This window comes from Carlito syrichta, unplaced genomic scaffold (genome assembly GCF_000164805.1).
Source record: "Carlito syrichta isolate Samal-C Ts95f unplaced genomic scaffold, Tarsius_syrichta-2.0.1 Scaffold303031, whole genome shotgun sequence".
NCBI classification, from domain to species: domain Eukaryota; kingdom Metazoa; phylum Chordata; class Mammalia; order Primates; family Tarsiidae; genus Carlito; species Carlito syrichta.
This window is the reverse complement of record NW_007247127.1, coordinates 373,660-393,001: the sequence shown is the minus strand read 5'-3', so window position 1 is coordinate 393,001 and position 19,342 is coordinate 373,660. Positions and strand designations below refer to the sequence as shown.

The 19,342-nt window shown below is 37.7% G+C and overlaps 1 protein-coding gene across 1 annotated transcript in view; it reads left to right on the top strand.

The window, feature by feature from the left end:
- Window positions 1-19,342, top strand: part of SMC6 (structural maintenance of chromosomes 6) — a 98,059-nt gene that overhangs the window by 37,111 nt on the left and 41,606 nt on the right. Inside the window, exons 15-17 of the mRNA XM_008057485.2 lie at window positions 1,757-1,961; window positions 14,892-15,006; window positions 16,231-16,391. Coding sequence (XP_008055676.1) covers window positions 1,757-1,961; window positions 14,892-15,006; window positions 16,231-16,391 — 481 coding nt within the window. The remainder of the gene's footprint in view (window positions 1-1,756; window positions 1,962-14,891; window positions 15,007-16,230; window positions 16,392-19,342) is intronic.

Here is a 19,342-nt window from a genome sequence, read left to right as displayed (position 1 = left end):
TTTTGAGGTTATAATAAACATTAGAAATAAGTTTTTAATTTCAGAACGGTCTATTAATTTAGTTTTAAAATTCTAATATCAAAGAACTATTTAGTTACATGTTAACTTGAATTGTGCATATTTTAAACAATAAATGATTTATTTTTAAAAATAGTGATAAGATAACGTTAAACTTTACAGCTTTCAATTTTTATTATTTTATTTTATTTTATTATTATTTTTTTTAGTCAGAGTCTCACTCTGTTACCCATGCTGGAGTACAGTGACATGCTCATGGCCACCCCAGCATTGACCTGCTGGGCTTAGGCGATCCTTCCACCCCAGCCTTCCAAGTAGCTGGAACTACAGGCGTGTGCTACCATGCCCAGCTAATTTTTTGATATATTGTAGAGACGAAGTCTCACCAACTTGCCCTGGCTGGTCTCAAATCTCTGGGCTCAGGCAATCCACTCACCTTGGCCTCCCAAAATATTGGGATTACAGGCTTGAGCTACCATGCCCAGCCCATTTTTTATTTTAAAGATAAAATAGGGCTAGGCACGTGGTGGCTCACTCCTATAATCCCAGCACTTTGGGAAGCCGAGATGAGAGGATTGCTTGAACCCACAGGTTCAAGACCGGCCTGGACAACTTGGCGAGACCTGTTTCTACAATATATTAGAAAAGTAGCTGAGTGTGGTGGTGCGTGCCTGTATTTCCAGCTACCTGGAAGGCTGAGGCAGAAGGATCACCTGAGCCCAGCAGGTCAAGTCTGCGGTGGCCATGAGTGTGCTACTGCACTCCAACCTGGGTGACAGTGTGACACTCCAACTAAAAAAATAAATTAATTAATTAAATAGTCAAAGGAAAATAATTATAGAATTGAATAATCTGATTCCTATTTTTTTCCTAAATAAGTGAATGAACTAATTTTATATAATTGATTAGTCAGAAAAAAATCAAATAACATCAAGATACAACTGAAAGAGCACTTAACTGAGTTTTGTAACGTTTATAAAATGACTTTTCTTTCTTAGTTTCTATTTAAATTGTACAACATGATTTCTAAGTTATCTTCCAACTATAAAATCTGTGATTATTTAATTACTCTTATGTATACATGGAATTTTAAAAACTTAGTCACGTTCTCCTGGGGAGTTATTTCTAATTTTGTACATCATCAGGTGAAAATGGTGCTATATTTTGTTAGTTAAATGTTGGAGTAATGTCTCTTCGTTTAAATGATATACACCTTTATACCGGGACCCATTTCAATGGATGATGTCTTTTTTCTCATCTCTAAATCAAAATTCTTAGTAGTAATCAGTTTTACCGAAAATAATAAAGAATCTGTAAATCTGTGGACTTGGTTTCCTTTTTTTGTTTTTTGTTTTTTTTAAGTGAGAAAGCAGGATTTATTGAGAGGACAGAATAGCTCCCACAGTGGGAGGAGACCTGAAGGGGTTGCCTGGGACTTGGTTTTCAAAACACAATTGAAAGACTGGGATAGTATAAATGTATATAGAAAGGCCACAGTTGATTTACATTAGAATGAAGCTTTTTTTTTTTTCTCCACGGGATTTGGTGGGTTTTCCTTTAGTGTATCCCATGGGTATATGGGGATTTCTCATTTAGTTAGAATAAGATCTGTAATATCACTTAAATTGTTTTTTATGAAAATATTTTAAGTTATTTATTAATTGAAGTAAAAAGGATAGTTATGTTAATATTTCATCCTAAGTGTATGAGCCCTTCTATAATTTTCTCTCACTTGTAGGTGCTTGCATTCACCTTCGGGACCCGGAGCTTGCTTTGGCTATTGAATCTTGCTTAAAAGGACTTCTACAAGCCTATTGTTGCCACAATCATGCTGATGAAAGAGTCCTTCAGGCACTCATGAGAAAGTTTTATTTACCTGGGTCCTCAAGGCCACAGATAATAGTTTCTGAATTTCGGAATGAGATGTATGATGTAAGACACAGGTAAGGCATCAGTTCTTAAATACTCTTTCTGATTTTGCTTAATCATGTGCAAGATTAGAGTTAAACACTTTTGATGTTAATCATATCATTACTTCTGATGTGTAAAAAATTTTTTTTGTTTTTTGGTTTTTACAAAGAAGGGACTTAAAGCCTGAATTATTTGTAAAATTTTAATTTCTGTCTAGATATTGGTTCTAGGTATTAAAGAAATATAGAGAAATATCCCTAGCCTTTGATGTCCTTAAGTGTGGGAGACAGTAGATAGAAACAGAAGTAGTATGGCATAGAAATTATACCCATGAGAAAATTGATGCACACCTAACCAAATTAAGAAGAGGTCCTAAGGAAGATAATTGGCACTCCATTATGCACAGTTAAGGTCTCAAGGTGCTTCATAGAATCTGTGAAGAACTGTAATTCTTTTCTTTAATAACACTTAAAAGTCTTTTCAAGAGCTAAATACTCAGACTGGCCTCTTTGTGAACTACTGGCTAATTGGTTTATTTTAAAAAATAGACGTATATCTTTTCCCAGATTATGTTTTAAAATTTTTCTCTCCTATCTCCACTTTTAAAAATAAATCTATCTTTGCTTTTTTAAAAAAATTAAGTCTAATGCTATGTCTCTCATCCTTCAGTAGAATTGTGCATATTCATTGTCTCATATACTCTTTGTGGGCATTGATAAAAAGTTCAAATGAGGGAGTAGTTAACAAGTAGGTAGGTTAGATGAGTTTGTCAAATGACAAAACAGGTTAATTGCCTTCTAGGCAAATAGACTTATATGTGCGCAACACATGGAGGCATAACATTGTAAGTATTTTCTGCAAAAATTACATTTGTAATGTTGATAGGAAGGAACAGATATACACATATTTAGGACAAAAATCAATTAAACTTGTTAATTGAATGTAAGAGAAGGAAAAATCAGGATGACTCTTAGGATTCTGACTGTAGTTACTAGCTGAGGGATGTGCCATCAATTGATCGAGGCATATAAGAAAAAAAAGTAGATTAGTCAAAAGTAAATAAGTTCTTTATTAGAATTGTTGATTTTGAGCTTTTAGGCTAGAGTATGTATTTGGGAGTTAGTGGCGAAGTGTTTTCTCTGCCTACATGAGAATTTGGCCCTATGTTAGTTTCTAACTCTGATTCCAGGTTTCTAAAACCTGAAAAAAGTGAAATTTCAATTGTGTGCTACTAGACAACATTTCTTATAGTAAAAATCACCCCTGACAAGTTAGTTGCACCTGAACTGGGAAAACTCTAAACACCTAGCGGGATGCCATTATGGTGACTCTTGTAATTGGGCATTTCCCTTCTGAAGAGCTTGGAAACTATTCTTGCAAAGTTGTTATGAGAGATATCGACTTCTGTGAGCAGTATCCTTCTTGAACTTGAGCTTTCCTTTTGGGACCAAAAATAATAGTCCTGGACAGCTATATGACCTGCTTTGTAAACTGCCACAAGGATTCTTATGAAGGAAAATGCCTGACACTGCCCTGCTGGTACATCATGTTTCCTAATCTGTAGTCCCAGTAATTTAGCAGTGTAACTCATGTGACCTGGTATTGTAGGAAGGGGTACAAAGATGAGCTAGGTTATAACACACTGTATGAGTTATACTATAAGGGTTTAGACTAACTGAGGAGAATGAGAAAGGAAGCTGACTCAAAGTCCAGTTAAGACATAAAAGCCTACAGTGGCTGCAGGATTTTTCACTAATTATGTTTATTTATAGAGATGAGTGGAGAATATGTACTGTTAGATGAATACTCCTTTAGAATTTCTTAGAATGGTGGGTATTACAGAAGAAGAATAAGAGGGAATCAGTTTGAGTGTGCTATTGAGAGAATAGTTTAAAGAAAGTGAGACTTGGGTGAAAGTGTTTAGGTCTACCTTAATGAAGTTAGAGAACGGATTAAACAGGCATCATAAGCCTGAAAGGAGAGGTAGTTGGAGTCAGAGTGAGAAATTCAAGCTGAATGGACTGGGTCTAGGGATGACACAGTCTTTGTTTTGGCTTCAAGAGTTGTTTGCCGAAGCACAAGTTATTGGAGTACTGGAAAAAAGTTAGATTATAATATATTTTGTGTTTTGACAGAATATTGACAAGAGTTTTGAGTTTGTTCAACCTTCTGTCAACTTTAGCTGCCTTATAAACATTTTGAAGGGGTGATTTTTGTGTGTGAAGAACTTTGTCAATATAAACTGTGGTTCAAATGCTAAATTTAAAAATTGGATATATTTTAATGTAGAAAAGAGCAGTAAAATATTATTAAGATATTAGAATGCATCAGATATGAAGGTCTCTTGTCATTCATTTAGGTGTATTAAATAACTTCAACAAATGTACCTAAGGAAGTACCTAGCTCCCATGGAGATGTTCAGGAAATGTTGTTTCCTTTCCTATAAAAATGGCCTTGATTCCTCTTTTCAGAGGTCATAGAAGCTACTGAAGCTACTCCTCTTATTATATGTCTGTATTTGTACTTCTTGCCCCCATCTCAACAGAAGTAATGTTCTTTCTCTCTGGGGCCATTCTACTTGTGCCCTAAATTGCATACTTTCTTGCCCGACTCATGAATCATTTAAAAAATGTAACTGAACTCTCTCCTGGGCCTTAACCTTTTTTATTTCTTTGACTTCTCTCTCTTTGAAACATCCCCTTTTAAACATCACTGATTTGTGTTTCTCCTCTTAAACACAAGCTCCTCCTATGGATGACTGCATTCACTTCATTCACTTGTTGATTCACTACTGTTAGTCCTCAAAGTATTCATAATATTCTCCAATTATTTCCTTGTTGCCAAATCCAATCACTATATTTATTTACTTGTGTGTGTTTCTGTGTGTATATACCTTCTCTTAGTCATTAAATATTATTAAGTATATTTTCCTTGAAACCTTGTACTTTCTTTGTTACTATGATATTTTCTTGGTTTTCCAACCCTTCAGATGTCTCTCAGCCTATTGTGTAGGCTTTTCTTTGTCTCCTACTCCGTTTATTATGTTGCTTCCCACAACTCTGCTCATGGTTTGTTATTGCTTCTCACTTTATATATTCTTCTTATATTTGGAGACATTAAAAATATACCAAATTTTAAGCATTTTTCCTATATTTTGATTTGATTGTAGTGTTTTTCTTTTACTTGGCTTTATAAATCATGTTTTTATTAAATGATTTCTTTTATCAAATAATTTTTTTTTCTTGAGTTAGAGTTTTACTGTCACCCAGGCTGGAGTGCAATGGCACACTCATGGCTTACCATATCCTTCAACTCCTAGTCTCAGGCGATCCTTCTACCTCAGCTGCCCGAGTAGCTGGGACTACAGGTGCATGCCACCACACCCAGTCAATTTTATTTTTTATTTATTTATTTTGTAGAGACAAGGTCTTGCTGCGTTGCCTGGGTTGCTCTCAAACTTCTGGCCTCAAACAGTCCTCTGCATCAGCCTCCCAAAGTGCTGGGAGTATAGGAGTGAGTCACTATACCCAGCCAGTCTTTTCTGTCTTTATTTCTCAGTTGCTCAAGCCAAACACAGCAGTAATCCTTGACTTCTCTCTGCTACCACACATCCTGTTAGCTGTACTTTAAAAATATATGCAGAATCAGGCCACTAGTGTGGCTACCACTCTCGTTCAAACCATCATCATGTTTCCCTGGAGTAGCGCACAGGTTGGTCTCCCTTCTTTTGATTCTCTACTACCACTACAGTCTAAATATGGCAGCCAGGGTAAAGTGAAATTATATCATTCCTCTTCTCAGAATGCCCTAAATTTTCCCATCTGTTTTCCTTATTGTAGGTCTGACTGTACCCCTAGCCCTACATGATCTATCCTTTCACCTTCTTTCCTAGGATAGACATTAGAAGCACTCCCCTCCCTGCTGAGATCACCACAGGTCTGGCTTCCTTGCTCCTCTGACACCCCTTTTAGAGCCTTTGCAATTGCTATTTCCTCTGTCTAAAATGCTTTTCTTCAGCATAATTATGTGTCTATCTCATTTCCTTAAGTGTCTGCCCAGTGTTACCTTAGTGAGGCTTTTCCTGACCTTTTTTTTATGTAAAAATGCACTATGTACTACTTTTCCCTTATTTTTCTTTATTCTTTGTCTCTCTTCAATAAAGTATAAGCTCTGCTAGGAAAAGGCTATAATTTGTTTAGTATATTGCTTCCTTTATCCTTTGGAACAGCACCTGGCACATAGTCAGTGCTAAGTAATTACATGTTGAATTAATGAATGAATAGGTATAAAACATACATGTAAAGATTCCTTTTTGTTTTGAAATTCTAGGACTAAGAAAGCACGAAGAATGCTACCATCATCTCTCCCTCTTTACTCTTGTACCTCATATTCTTAGCATGTCCGTTCATCAGTGCTGTTAATGGCTGAGATGTTTAAATTTTAGTTGAAAATTGTAATTATTTTTTAACATCTGGGGTACGTTTCAGGATTAGATAAGCAAGTGGTCATCATACAGGTAAAGTCTGGGTCTCCCTCTAGTTTCCACTTTGCCTGGTTTGAGATCAGGTACTCTTATTGATGTTGTGTCCACCCCCCTCAACCCTAGCAGTATCCCGCTACTGCCAATCCCTTTTTAAAATATTATGGTAAATGTTCAGGGTCTGCTTATGAGTGAGAACACGTGGCACTTTGGTACTTTGTTCTTTGTTTTTTTAATAGATCACTGAGTATGATAGACTAAATCCATCCAAGTTGCTGTGAAGTCCATATGTTTGTCCTTCTTTATGGCTGCATAATATTCCACTATGCATATGTACCACATTTTTTTTTAACCAGTCTAGTTTTGATGGGCTACACGGTTTTGCTATTGTGAATGGTGCTGCAATAATAAACACGCATGTGCAGGTATCTTTTTTGTAGAATGATTTGAGTTCCTTCAGGTATATTCCTAGTAGGAAGATTGCTGGGTCATATAGAAGGTAAATTTCTAGTTCTTTTAGAAATCGCCACACTGTTTTCCAAAGCAGTTGCACTAGTTTGTATTCCCGCCAGTAGTGTAGAAGCATTCCTTTTTCTCCGCATCCTCAACAGCATCTGTTGTTTGTTTTATGAATGATGGCCATTCTTACTGGGGTTAGGTGGTATCTCAGTGTGGTTTTGATTTGCATTTCTCTGATGATGAGTGAGACTGAGCACTTTTTCATGTGTCTGTTGGCTGCCTGACACTTCTTTTAAGAAGTTTCTATTCATGTCTTTTGCCCACTTTGTAACGGGGCTGTTTGTTTTTTTCCTTTCAGCACATTTGAGTTCTTTGTAGATCCTAGATGTTAGACCTTTGTCAGATATACAGTTGGCAAATATTTTTCCCAGTCTGTGGGCTGTCTCCCTGCACTCTTGATGGTTTCTTTGGCTTTGCAGAAGCTTTTCAATTTGATGAGGTCCCACTTGTCTATCTTATCTCTTAGGGCATGGGCGCTTGGGGTTTTGATCAGTAATTGGTTGCCAGTTCCAATTTTTATAAGGGCATCACCTGCATTTTCTAAAGTTCCTATAGTTTGAGGTTTTGTTTAGGTCTTTGATCCATTTAGAGTTGATTTTTGTGTATAGTAGAAGGTAGGAGTTCTGTTTCAGTCTTCTTCATGTGGTCAGCCAGCATCATTTACTGAATAGGTTCTTCTCTCCCCAGTGGTTGGTGGTGGAGGCTTTGTCAATGATGAGTTGGTTGAGAAATTGATGTTTTGCTTCTGGAATCTCTATCCTGTTCCATTGGTTATATGCCTATTCTTGTACCAATCAATACCAAGCTGTTTTGATTATCGTAGCCTTGTGGTAAAGTTTGAAGTCTGAAGTGTGATGCTTCTCACTTTGTTTCTTTTGCTGGTGATTGTTTTGACTACTTGTGGTCACTTATGTTTGTATATGAATTTCTTTATTGTTATTTCCAGGTCTGAGAAGAATAATACTGGTAATTTAATGGGTGTTGTGTTGAATCTGTAGATTGCCTTTGGTAGGGTATCTTAACAATGTTAATTCTTCCAATCCATGAGCATGGAATATTTTTTCATTTGTTTGTGTCTTCTTGGATTTCTTTGAGCAATGTTTTGTAGTTTTCATTGTCAAGGTCTTTCACTTCTCTGGTTAGGAAGATGCCGGGGTATTTCATTTTTTGTGTGGCTGTTGTGAATAGAATTGTGCTTTTTATTTGGTTCTCTGCCTGCTTGTTATTGGTGTGTAAGAACACATTTGTCTTTTGCACATTTATTTTGTACCCTGATACTTTGCTAAAGTCCTTTATCAGTGCAAGCAGGTTTTTGACAAATTTTCTTGAATTTTGGGATATAGGATTATATCGTCAGCAGAGAGGGATAACTTAACTTCCTCTTTTCCTATTTTGATAACACTGATTTCCTGCTTTTGTCTAATTGCTCTAGTGAGGACTTCCAACACAGTGTTGAACATGAAGGGTGAGAGTGGGCAGCCTTGTCTTGTTCCAGTTTTCAGGAGAAATGTTTGCGGTTTCTGTCTTTAGCAATATGCTGACTATGGGTTTATTGTACATGGCGCTTACTATTTTGAGGTATATTCCTTCTGTGCCTAGGTTTTTGAGGGTTTTTATCAAGAAGGGATGTGGGATTTTATCAAAAGCTTTTTCTGCATGTAATGGTAGAATCATGTCGTTCTTATTTTTACATCTGTTGATGTATTTAATTGCATTTACAACCTTGTGGTTGTTGAACCAGTCCTACATCCTGAGGATGAAGCCTACGTGGTCATGGTGGATGATTTTTGAAATGTGTTGTTGGATCTGATTTGCTAAAATCTTGTTGAGAATTTTTGCACTTATGTTCATTTGTTGAATCTTTACCTAATTTGGTATCAGTGTGATGTTAGCTTCAGAAAATGATTTGAGGAGAATTCTGTCTTTCTCAATTGCCTGGAATACTTTCAGTAGGATTGGTATCAACTCCTCCACTTTGTACATTTTGTAGAGTTCCACTGAAAAGCCATCTGGTCCAAGGTGATTTATTTATTTATTTATTTTTTGTAGCTAGTTTTCTTATGATGGGAGTCAATTTTCTGGGCTGTTTTTTGTCTGTTTAATATTGCAAAATGTCAAGGTTGTGTGATGTCAGAAAGTCCTTCAATTCATACAGGTGTGTATGATTGAAAGGACAACCAAGAGTGGGAAGCCATTTTTTCATCTTGTTCTTAAACCCTGACACAATGATGAGAAAGTAGAAGCTATGTTTTGGAGAAATGCATACTTTAGGAAAAATTAACTTTGCCGACTTTTTCCTTTCAGAAACACAGACTTCCTAATGCCAGATGTATCTCATAGTGGCAATCAAGCTTGCCTAGAGTAAAGGGAATTTACAAGGCCTAAGATACCATGCATTGGGCAAGAATTGTAAATGTCACGAAACTTGTAAATACAAAAGTTATAACTGCTCAGAGGGGGAGCAGGTGGGGATTCAATCTTCAGTAGAATGGGCCCTATTTATGGAGAAGTCAAGGATCCCCTGAAGCTACCCACTGGGAATGCACAGGAGATAAGGGGAAGTGCATCCTCCATTATCTCTAAGGAATGTCGTTTGGGAAGGTGCAGGAGCACTGGAATCCTTGTCACTCCTTTCTCTAGGGGTTGTGATAATGTGGGCGAACATTAAGGGGTCTCTGTGTCACAGGATCTCCAAGACATTCACAGATGATCGTTAAGGAAGTCACGGCAGTGACGTCCACCTGATTGCAACATCTCCAGGGGAAAGGATTTAAGCCAGGACTCAGGGGGCTATGGTGCCACATTCACCTAGATCGTAGAACCACTCCCTGACTGTGGGCAGTGAATGTATCATAAATAAATCTTTTCTTCTCTCACCTCTCAATTCTTTGCATTACTTGGATCTCTGAGTTACCAGGACACACCTCCAGGATGCCAGCTCCAAGGGTGCTGTGCCCTTGCACCTCCTTCTCCATCCCTCCACCCTCACCCTATCCATACCCTAACATTTTCTGGAGGTCCCACCAAGATCACCGAGATATCTCTCTCTCTGTCTTATTTCTTAACTGGTGACCCTCTGTGAACTGTGTTGGAACCTGGTGGCAACTGAAAGCTCTGGCTGCGGTTACACTTCAGCGTGCTGGAAGGTCCCAGGGAAAAACATCAGACTGCTCTGGCCCAACAGGGTGAGGGACTAAGGTTAACTCTTTACTTCCTTCTAACCTGAGGAGCGAGCTGGATCTCTGAGGACAACTGACAGTCTCTGCCTAGGGCTACTCCCCAGGGAGGCAGGAATGTCCCCAAAGGAAAGTTCAGGCCACCAGCACCCGTGTGGGTGGGAGACAAAGTGCTTGGTTTCTTTGCTCTTTTCTTCTCTGGCTGGCGAAGTGACTCTACGAAGGGAACTCCAACAGCTGTACGGTATTCCTTTCTGTGCCTCTGGTGAGTCATCCCTCATCATCCACACACCCACATATTTGAATGCATAATCTTGGACCTCCCCCCCGTTTGGATGAGTTTCTGGGTCTCTCGGGCATTTCCTGGTTCTGTCTTGGAAGATACCTAGCAAGGGTCTGGGACCCAGTTGCTGGAAGTCCTGTACAAGGCCTTCTAAGACATGGTGGAGCATAGTGTCCCGTGAGCTCCAGTGGGCACAGGGACTGGAGGACGCTCTCTCCCTGGTGACTAACATCCTTTGTGCTAATTCTGTTGAACCTGTTGGATGTCCCCAGTAGGGGATCTGGATGGGTTAAGGCCCAGAAAAAAATCCATGAAACCAAGAGCCCATCCCAACTGTATCCTTTTATTACAATACTGCTTTGCGGCCCTGGCCCACCTTGTCCCCAGCTGACCCTTTCATCTGGTGGCCAAGTATGGGGAAATTCCTTTTATTACAATACTGCTTTGCAGCCCTGGCACCGGCCCTGGCCCACCTTGCCCCAACTGACCCTTTCATCTGGTGACCAAGTATGAGGAAATTCCACAGTATAAGCGGAGGGATGTTGAAACCTGGCCAGAAGGTGGCTCCTTAACTCCTAATGCACTCCTGCAGCTTGATTTATACTTTACAAGAAATGACAAGTACCTTGAGCTCCCATATATTCAAGCCTTTTATGAGTTAGCTCACCACCCGGATGTCTGTTCCTCTTGCCGTGTTTCTGTGTTGGCTCCTCAGACCCCATTGCCCATAGGCTCATTAGAGAATATTGATCCTGCTGACTGAGTCGCCCCTCCCTCAAAAGATTTTTTCACCTCCTTCATACTCTCCTTTTCCTTCTACAACTCCAGTTCCTTCTTTCCCTCTCAAAACTCAAATGCTGACCCAGCTGGCTTAACGTCTCCTGTCTAACCTAGCTGGTTTAACTTCTCCTGTCTCTCTTGTAACCTGCTTTTGATACTCCACTCTGTCAGGTTTTCTTCCTTCCCTTCCTTCTTGCCTTCTGCCTTTACCTGTAGAGGAGGGGCCGGTGCCAAAGTCTAAGGCACCTGACCCCAGGCTCCGGCCTTCTGGCTCCTCTACTCCTCCCACTGCTTGATAACCCTCTGGCGGCTGCCCTCCTACCTGCAGCAAGTCACCACCTCCATGTGTACTTGGGAAGCCCATTCAGGTTTCCACATTACTTAGCAGGTCTCTTTTCAGGAGGTTGGCCGGGTCAAAAGGATATTAAAGTTCTTGTTGGTTCTTTTCTTATGATAAACCTCTCTCAAGTTAAATTTAAACTGGAGCTATATGAACTTTCCTTCCCAGATAAAAGTAAAGGGATCATGTAAATTAATCCTGTTAATTTTAACTTGTTTTTCCAACCAAACTTGCAAGTGCTCTAGTAAAATTTTACTTCCAACTTTACCATGTGTTAACATTAGTGCTAAATAACACCACTGTTATATCAGACTCACTAAAGTTGTATTTTATAAACAAAAGGTTAGATCACATGTTGTGCCTAACTAGCACCCTCTTATGAGAAAGGTAAAGCTTTAAATGCTAAACACTGCGGGACATGATAAGGTTTAAAAACTGGCCATTCCCACCTGGTTAAGTCACATTTACTAAGCCTAATACTTCTCCTGCCAGGCGTGTAAAATACTGGGTATTCTATGTGAGCACAGTGAGGCTGGGAACTAACACTAGCGCAGTGAGGATAGGTTATCCCTATGGCCCATCTCAGCAGGAAGTAGTTACAGAATGTTGATCTTCACCTGGTTTCTCAGGATCATAAGAATATTTCCAAGAGCAGTAGTAGGGAACAAAAGGACAGACCAAGAGTGGGAAGCCATTTTTTCATCTTGTTCTTAAACCCTGATACAATGATGAGAAAGTAGAAGCTATATTTTGGAGAAATGCTTACTTTAGGAAAAATTAACTTTGTTGACTTTGTCCTTTCAGAAACACAGACTTCCTAATGCCAGAGGTGTCTCATAGTGGCAATCAAGCTTGCCTAGAGTAAAGGGAATTTACACAGCCTAAGACATCATGCATTGGGCAAGAATTGTAAAATTCATGAAACTTGTGATTATAAAAGTTATAATAGCCCAGAGGGGGAGCAGGTGGGAATTCAATCTGCCAGTAGAGTGGGCCCTATCTACAGGGAAGTCAAGGATCCCCTGAAGCTACCCACTGGGAATGCATAGAAGATAAGGGGAAGTGCATCTTCCATTAGCTCTAAGGAATGTCATTGAGGAAGGTGCAGGAGCACTGGGAAGGTGCAGGAGAACTGGAATCTTTGTCACGCCTTTCTCTAGGGGCTGTGATAATGTGGACGGACATTAGGGGGTCTCTGTGTCACAGGATCTCCAAGACATTTGCAGGTGATCAATAAAGAAGTCACAGTAGTCATGTCTACCTGATTGCAACATCTCCAGGGGAAAGGATTTAAGCCAGGTCTCGGGGGGCTACAGCACCACACTCACCTAGAGTTATAGGCCCGTTCCCTGCCTGTGAGGAGTGAACTTATCTTAAATAAGTCTTTTTTCCTCTCCTGTTTGTGTGTTGCAATTCTTTGAATTACTCAGATCTCTGAGTTGCCAGCATGCACCTCTGGCATTCCAGCTCTGGCAGTGCTGCACCCCTGTGCCTCCCTCTCCACCCATCCACCCTCACCCTGTCTGTGCCCTAAAAATGGTAATCTCTGATAATCTTTTGTATTTCTTCAGGTTCAGTTGTGATTTGATCTTTTGCATTTCTGATTTTGTTCATTGGGCTTTTTCTCTCTTTTTCTTGGCCATTCTGACTAGGGGTTTATCAATCTTATTTATTCTTTCACAGAATCAGCTTTTTGTTTTGTTGATTTTTTTCTGTGATATTGTCTTCTATGTCCCATATGTGGGCATTTACTTTGGTGACCTGGATTCTTCTGCTGAAGTTAGCATTTTGGTGGTCTGGTCTTTCCAGTTCCCTTAGGTGATTTGTTAGACTGTTAACTTGTGATTTTTCTGTTTTCTTGATTTGTGTTCATAGAGATATAAATTCCCCTCTTAGAATTGTTTTCATGGCATCTTAGAGGTTTTGGTAGGATGTTTCTTCATTTTCATTTGTTTCCAGGAGTCTTTTACTTTCTGTTTTGGTTTCTCTGTTGACCCTGTAGTCATTGAGCATCTTGCTGTTTAGAGTCCATGTCTTTGTGGGTTTTGGGGAATTTTGTTGGTGTTGATATTTATTTTATTCCACTGTGGTCTGAGAAGGTGCATGGCAGTATTTCAATCTCATGAAATTTGTTTATGCTTGATTTATGGCTGAGGATGTGATTGATCTTGGAATATATTCCATGTGGTGATGAGTAGACTGTATATTTTGTGATTGTTGGGTGAAATGTTCTGTAGGTATCTGTTAAGTCAATTTGGTCAACTGTTAAGTTGAGGTTCTGGATCTCTTTGTTGATTTTTTGCCTCGATGATCTATCTAGGGTTGTTAGTGAGGTATTTAAGTTCCCAGCTATAATAATGTTAGAGTCAGTATCTTTTTTAGTTTACTTAGTAGTTGCTTTATAAATGTTGGTGCTTCTGTGTTGGGTGAAAGATTGTATTTTTAAGGAGCCCAAATGGCAATTAAAGAGAATATCTTTTCTTTCATATTTTCTCTGTGTTGATAATAAACTTTACATCATTTTTTCTTATCTTATATCAGTGGAATAATTGTTTAGCTATTTGTAGTATATTTTAATTTATTAACTTTAATGCTTTTATATAATAACAGCATGAAATTTAAGGAAATTGTAATAATTAAGTATAGCAGACTACAGGGCATAATGATTAAGAATCTGGGCTCCAGAGCTGAATGCTGGTTAAATCCTGCCTGGCCACTTAACTAGCTTTATGACGCTGGGGAACGTATTAAACTTCCTGAAGCATTCTTATCTGAAAAAATATGGAGAGAATAATACTGTTTGTAGCATGTCTTTTTTAGGAGGATTAAATGAGCTAATATTTGTAATATGCTCAGAAAAGTACCAAACACATAATAGTATATGCTTGCTAAATAAAATAAACCCATTACAGAAATGTTTCAGCTGTTTTACATTGTCTTATTGTTTATAATGTATAATTTAATCCCATTAAAAATATATGTGTTAATATACATACTGTATACACAATTTGTATATATAATTTTTTTTTTTAGTTAGTGTCTCACTCTGTTCCACAGGCTGGAATACAGTGGCACGCTCATGGCTACCGCAGTGTCTACCTGCTAGGTTCAGGCAATCCTTCTGCCTCAGCCTTCTGAGTAACTTGAACTACAGGCACACACCACCATGCCTGACTAATTTTTGATTGATTTTAGAGACAAAGGTCTCACCAAGTTACCAGGCTGGTCTCAAACTCCTGGGCTCAGGCAGTCCTCTTGCCTCTGCCTCCCATAGTTCTGGGATTACAGGTATGAGCCATGTGCCTGGCTTGTATATATAATATTTTCATATGTATATATATAATTAAAATTTGGTAAGTTAATACTTCTGTTTTTATCTTCTAGAGCTGCTTATCATCCAGATTTTCCAACTGTTCTGACAGCTTTAGAAATAGATAATGCAGTTGTTGCAAATAGCCTGATTGACATGAGGAGCATAGAGACAGTGCTACTAATCAAAGTAAGACCTATAAATTTTTTTTGTTCATTCTTGATTGTCTTGCAAATCCATTTTTTATTTGCCCTTACAGATAACATGTATTATTATTAGTCTACTTCTTAAATGAAGTACTTTGCTCAGTATTTTATGAATTCTTTCTCATATAATCTTGTACTCTATAAAGTAAATCAATATTTACTTTTCATTTGTATATATATTTTTATGTACTTGTTAGATTAGATCACTGTATTCTGTTTCTATTAGCATAAATTTGCCGAGAAGAGACAAGAAGATTCAAATCAAATCTGTAATCAAAACAAACTTAAGTTCATCTGTTTTCTCATTAATAGAAACTGAGAAGTAATGGTTTCAATAACCCAAATAGCTTTATATGTATATTCATATTGTAATCATTTGTGGACTTGGTTTTGTCATATTTTAGAAGGGTACTTGAAAGAAAATAATTAAGCTCTCTTGATTCTTCCTCCAGGGCTTAAATATTTCCACGCTTTCCCTACATAATTTGGTATACTAATATTTTATTGGAATTTGCTCTTCACTCATATCTTTTATGGTGTAAAAATCATTTAGTAAAAAAAAAATCTGTATGAACTTGTCTAAAGTAAATATTTTCATATGAAAAGGTACTTAGAATATTTTTTAAATTTTAAGTGGATAGTACAAGAATTTAAAAATCAAATACGTCAATTTGTCATAAACGGTTGTTTACTAAGTTGTTTTAAGGACTCGTTAAATAGTTTAATTCTTTGATTCTTAAAAGTTTATGAGCCAGGCTCGGTGGCTCAGCCTGTAATCCTGCACCTTGGGAGGCTGAGGTAAGTGGATTGTCTGAGCCTGCGGGTTCAAGACCCACCTGGGCAACTTGGCAAGACCTCATCTCTACAATAAATAAAAAAAAATTAGCCGGGTGGTATCGCACGCCTGTAGTTCCAGCTACTTGAAAGGCTGAGCGGAAGGATCGCTGGAGCCCAGTAGGTCGAGGTTGCGGTGTCCGGGAGCGGCCACTGCACTCCAGTCTGGGTGACAGAGTGAGATTCCAACTCAAAAAAAAAAAAAAAAGTTGATGAAGTTTTTGTATTTAACTTTATGGAATAATTTTATTTGTGTATTTAAATAAGAATGCTTGAATTATTAAAATAGTAAGGATAGGTAATATTTTGACATTGTGGACATCAGAAATTTTCTCACAGTTTTAGAAATGTATTGTTTCCTCTATTCTTTTAGAATAATGCTGTAGCTCGTGCTGTAATGCAGTCTCAAAAGCCACCCAAAAATTGTAGAGAAGCTTTTACTGCTGATGGTGATCAAGTTTTTCCAGGACGTTATTACTCGTCTGAAAATACAAGACCTAAGTTTCTAAGCAGAGATGTGGATTCTGAAATAAGGTTGGAGTCAAGTTTATCTTTATTATTCCCATTGTTTTCTTTGGAGTTCAGTTTCTCTCATGTTAGTTTCTTAGTAGTTATTTTTAGTGAAGAACTATTGAGTAGTCTATTGCAGTGTTTGGTCTAAAAGATCCACTTAGCTTTAAAATTCTAGGTTAAGACTTATTTTGCATCTTCACTTTGACAACAGTGTTCAGGACTAAGAGCACAAAATGTTTTCCCTTACCTGACTGATCTGCACATTGTCCATTACCTGTCAAGGAGATAAGATGTTCAACTCAGAATGTAAATCAGCTACATCATTGTGCCCACTGTTTAGTTCTGCTGGTTTGTCCCAGAAAGGCTATAGCAGGCTGGTTTACATTCTGACTCAAGCTCCTTATTACATCTCTGACTTACTTTTTTTTTTTTTAAACACTATTGTAGAAAGAAGATCAATTGACACAATTAGAACACATGCCTGGGAAATTAGAGCTGCTAGAGGAGACAAATTGAAAAATTAAGTGAAAAATTAAATGTACTTAATGAGATTCAAGAGCATGCAAAAAAATAAATAAATTGTGGTACCCTCCAAAAATCATGATTTCCTAACTTAACTACTACTGTTGATGAATTGATGGGTTGGACCTGAATTAATGACTTAGAAGATCTTAAGTAGAAGAACCTAGAACCTAAGTAACATAAATATCTAACAAAATTGGGCAAAAAGTAAAAGGATTCTAAATAACGTGTATGTATAAGGGAAATGAGAGTTTTGTTGAAATAGATTTCTTCTTTTCAAATAATAGAAATTTTTATGTGATTATAAGAGCAGAATAAAGAAAAATAATGCATATTGGAAAGCTTAGTACAATTCTTATTTAAAATAGAAAAGTTGAATGGCCAGCAACTTGGTGCTATGTCACTTCTTTTGTTTGTTATCTCAGTGTGATTTTCGATTATAAAAGTGCACACTATGTGTTAGCAAGCTCTCAGAATAATTACTATTATGGTTCATAAAAAAAAAAAACTACCAGTGAATTTTGAATTGTCAAAATATTTATAACCATTTTGTATAATTTTCTGAAGTACATTTTTCAGGTTTTATTCTTCCACTTTCAAATAACAAGTATCTAATGAGTATCTAGTTGTGTCAGACACTAATTTAGGCACAAGATTCAGCATGAAACAAAGTACACAACATTACTCTCCTGGAGCTTTTTAAGAATGAAGACAGAGGAGATAGACCTTAAATGAATACTAGGACAGGTGGTGATTGGTGCCACGGAGGAAAATTAAAACACAGTATGGGGTGAGAGAGTGAGGAGCATACTATTTTGGACAGGCTGTGGGGGAGTATGTATTTATTCCATACAAACAACTCACATACCCAGTTCATTCTTAATATATCTTTGTTAGGTAGCAAGTGTGTTATTTCTCCATGTAAAAACTTATTAAAAACAAAGAAGGAACACTGTGTGAAAATATGTAGCAATTAGTTTACCCAGTGAAGAGGAAGGTGTAAAATTTAGCAATTTTGTTAATGCAAGTTATGTTGTGCTTGAATTATTCTAAATGTTAGAAAATTGTATAATAACAGTATTATTTTTGCTCATTTTGTTGGTTTTTATTTTTGATGTTTAGGCCCTAGTTTTTAAAATTATTTTTAATTTTAAAGATGTGGGGTACAATTCAGGGTTAATAATGTTCATTATGCAGGTGCCCTTATTGATGAGGTGTGTGTTCCCTCCCACTCCCGCCCCCAGCAGTTTCCCACTACTGCCAATCCCTTTCTTTTAGTATTAGGATAATTGTTCATATTATGCAGCCATAAAGAAGGACAAAATTATGAACCTCACAGCAACTTGAATGGACTTAGAATCTATAATACTGAGTGATCTACAAGTAAACAAATAACTGAGTACTACATGTTTACGTTCATAAGCGGACTTTGAACAATTAGGCTCTAGTTTTTAAAGTTTATGTACTTTGCAAATTTTTTCTGTTTTTAGCAAAATTACCGATTATTAATAAATGTAGATTGATATATAATAAAATAAATGTTTCATACTAAATCCTGAGGATTAAAAAAAGTTTTGTTTTTTTTTTTTGAGTTGGAGTCACTCAGACTGGAGTGCAGTGGTGGCTCCCGGCCACTGCAGCCTCGACCTGCTGGGCTCTGGCGATCCTTCCGCCTCAGCCTTCCAAGTAGCTGGAACTACAGGTACACGCTACCACGCCCGGCTAGTTTTTGATTTATTGTAGGGATGAGGTCTTGCCAAGTTGCCCAGGCAGGTCTCAAACCCGCGGGCTCAGGCAGTTCACTCACCTCAGCCTCCCAAAGCGCGGGATTACAGGCTGAGTCACCAAGCCCAGCCAAGGATTAAAATTTTAAATTGTGAACTATTTGCTTCTGACCCATTTATCAGAAGTGGTTCAACTATTCTTTTCCTTTACTCCTTTTTTACCATTCATTTATCATTCATTTAGTTAACAGTTACTGAGCCTTTTTTTAAAAATTAGAAAACTGTAGCAAGGTAGCACAGTTATTTTATATGCCAGTAAATGGTTTATATTCTATTATTTTAGGCACCAGAGGGAAAAAAGAGAAATGCTGTAGTTGAACCATGAAGTTGTTAAAATGTGGAGAAATAATGCATCTTAATGGAATATGGCCAGGGAATAGTCCCTAGATCATGGAAAAGTTCTTCTTAACTACAAAGGTGGTTCTCTTCCACCAGGCACACAACTTTGGAAGATGGGTGCTTGGATCATTGAGACAAAAAGATCACTTCTGAAGCCAGTTGGTTCTGCTGTATTGAGACCCTTTTTTATGGTTTTGGTATTTGCTTACTTTATTCTCTATCTCCTTTTTCTTGCCTCCCTCTTCTCCTTCAGTCCTTATACATTTGTAGCATTTATTCACCAACGGTAGGTGTTAAACTAACACAAACTTACTATCTTACAATTCT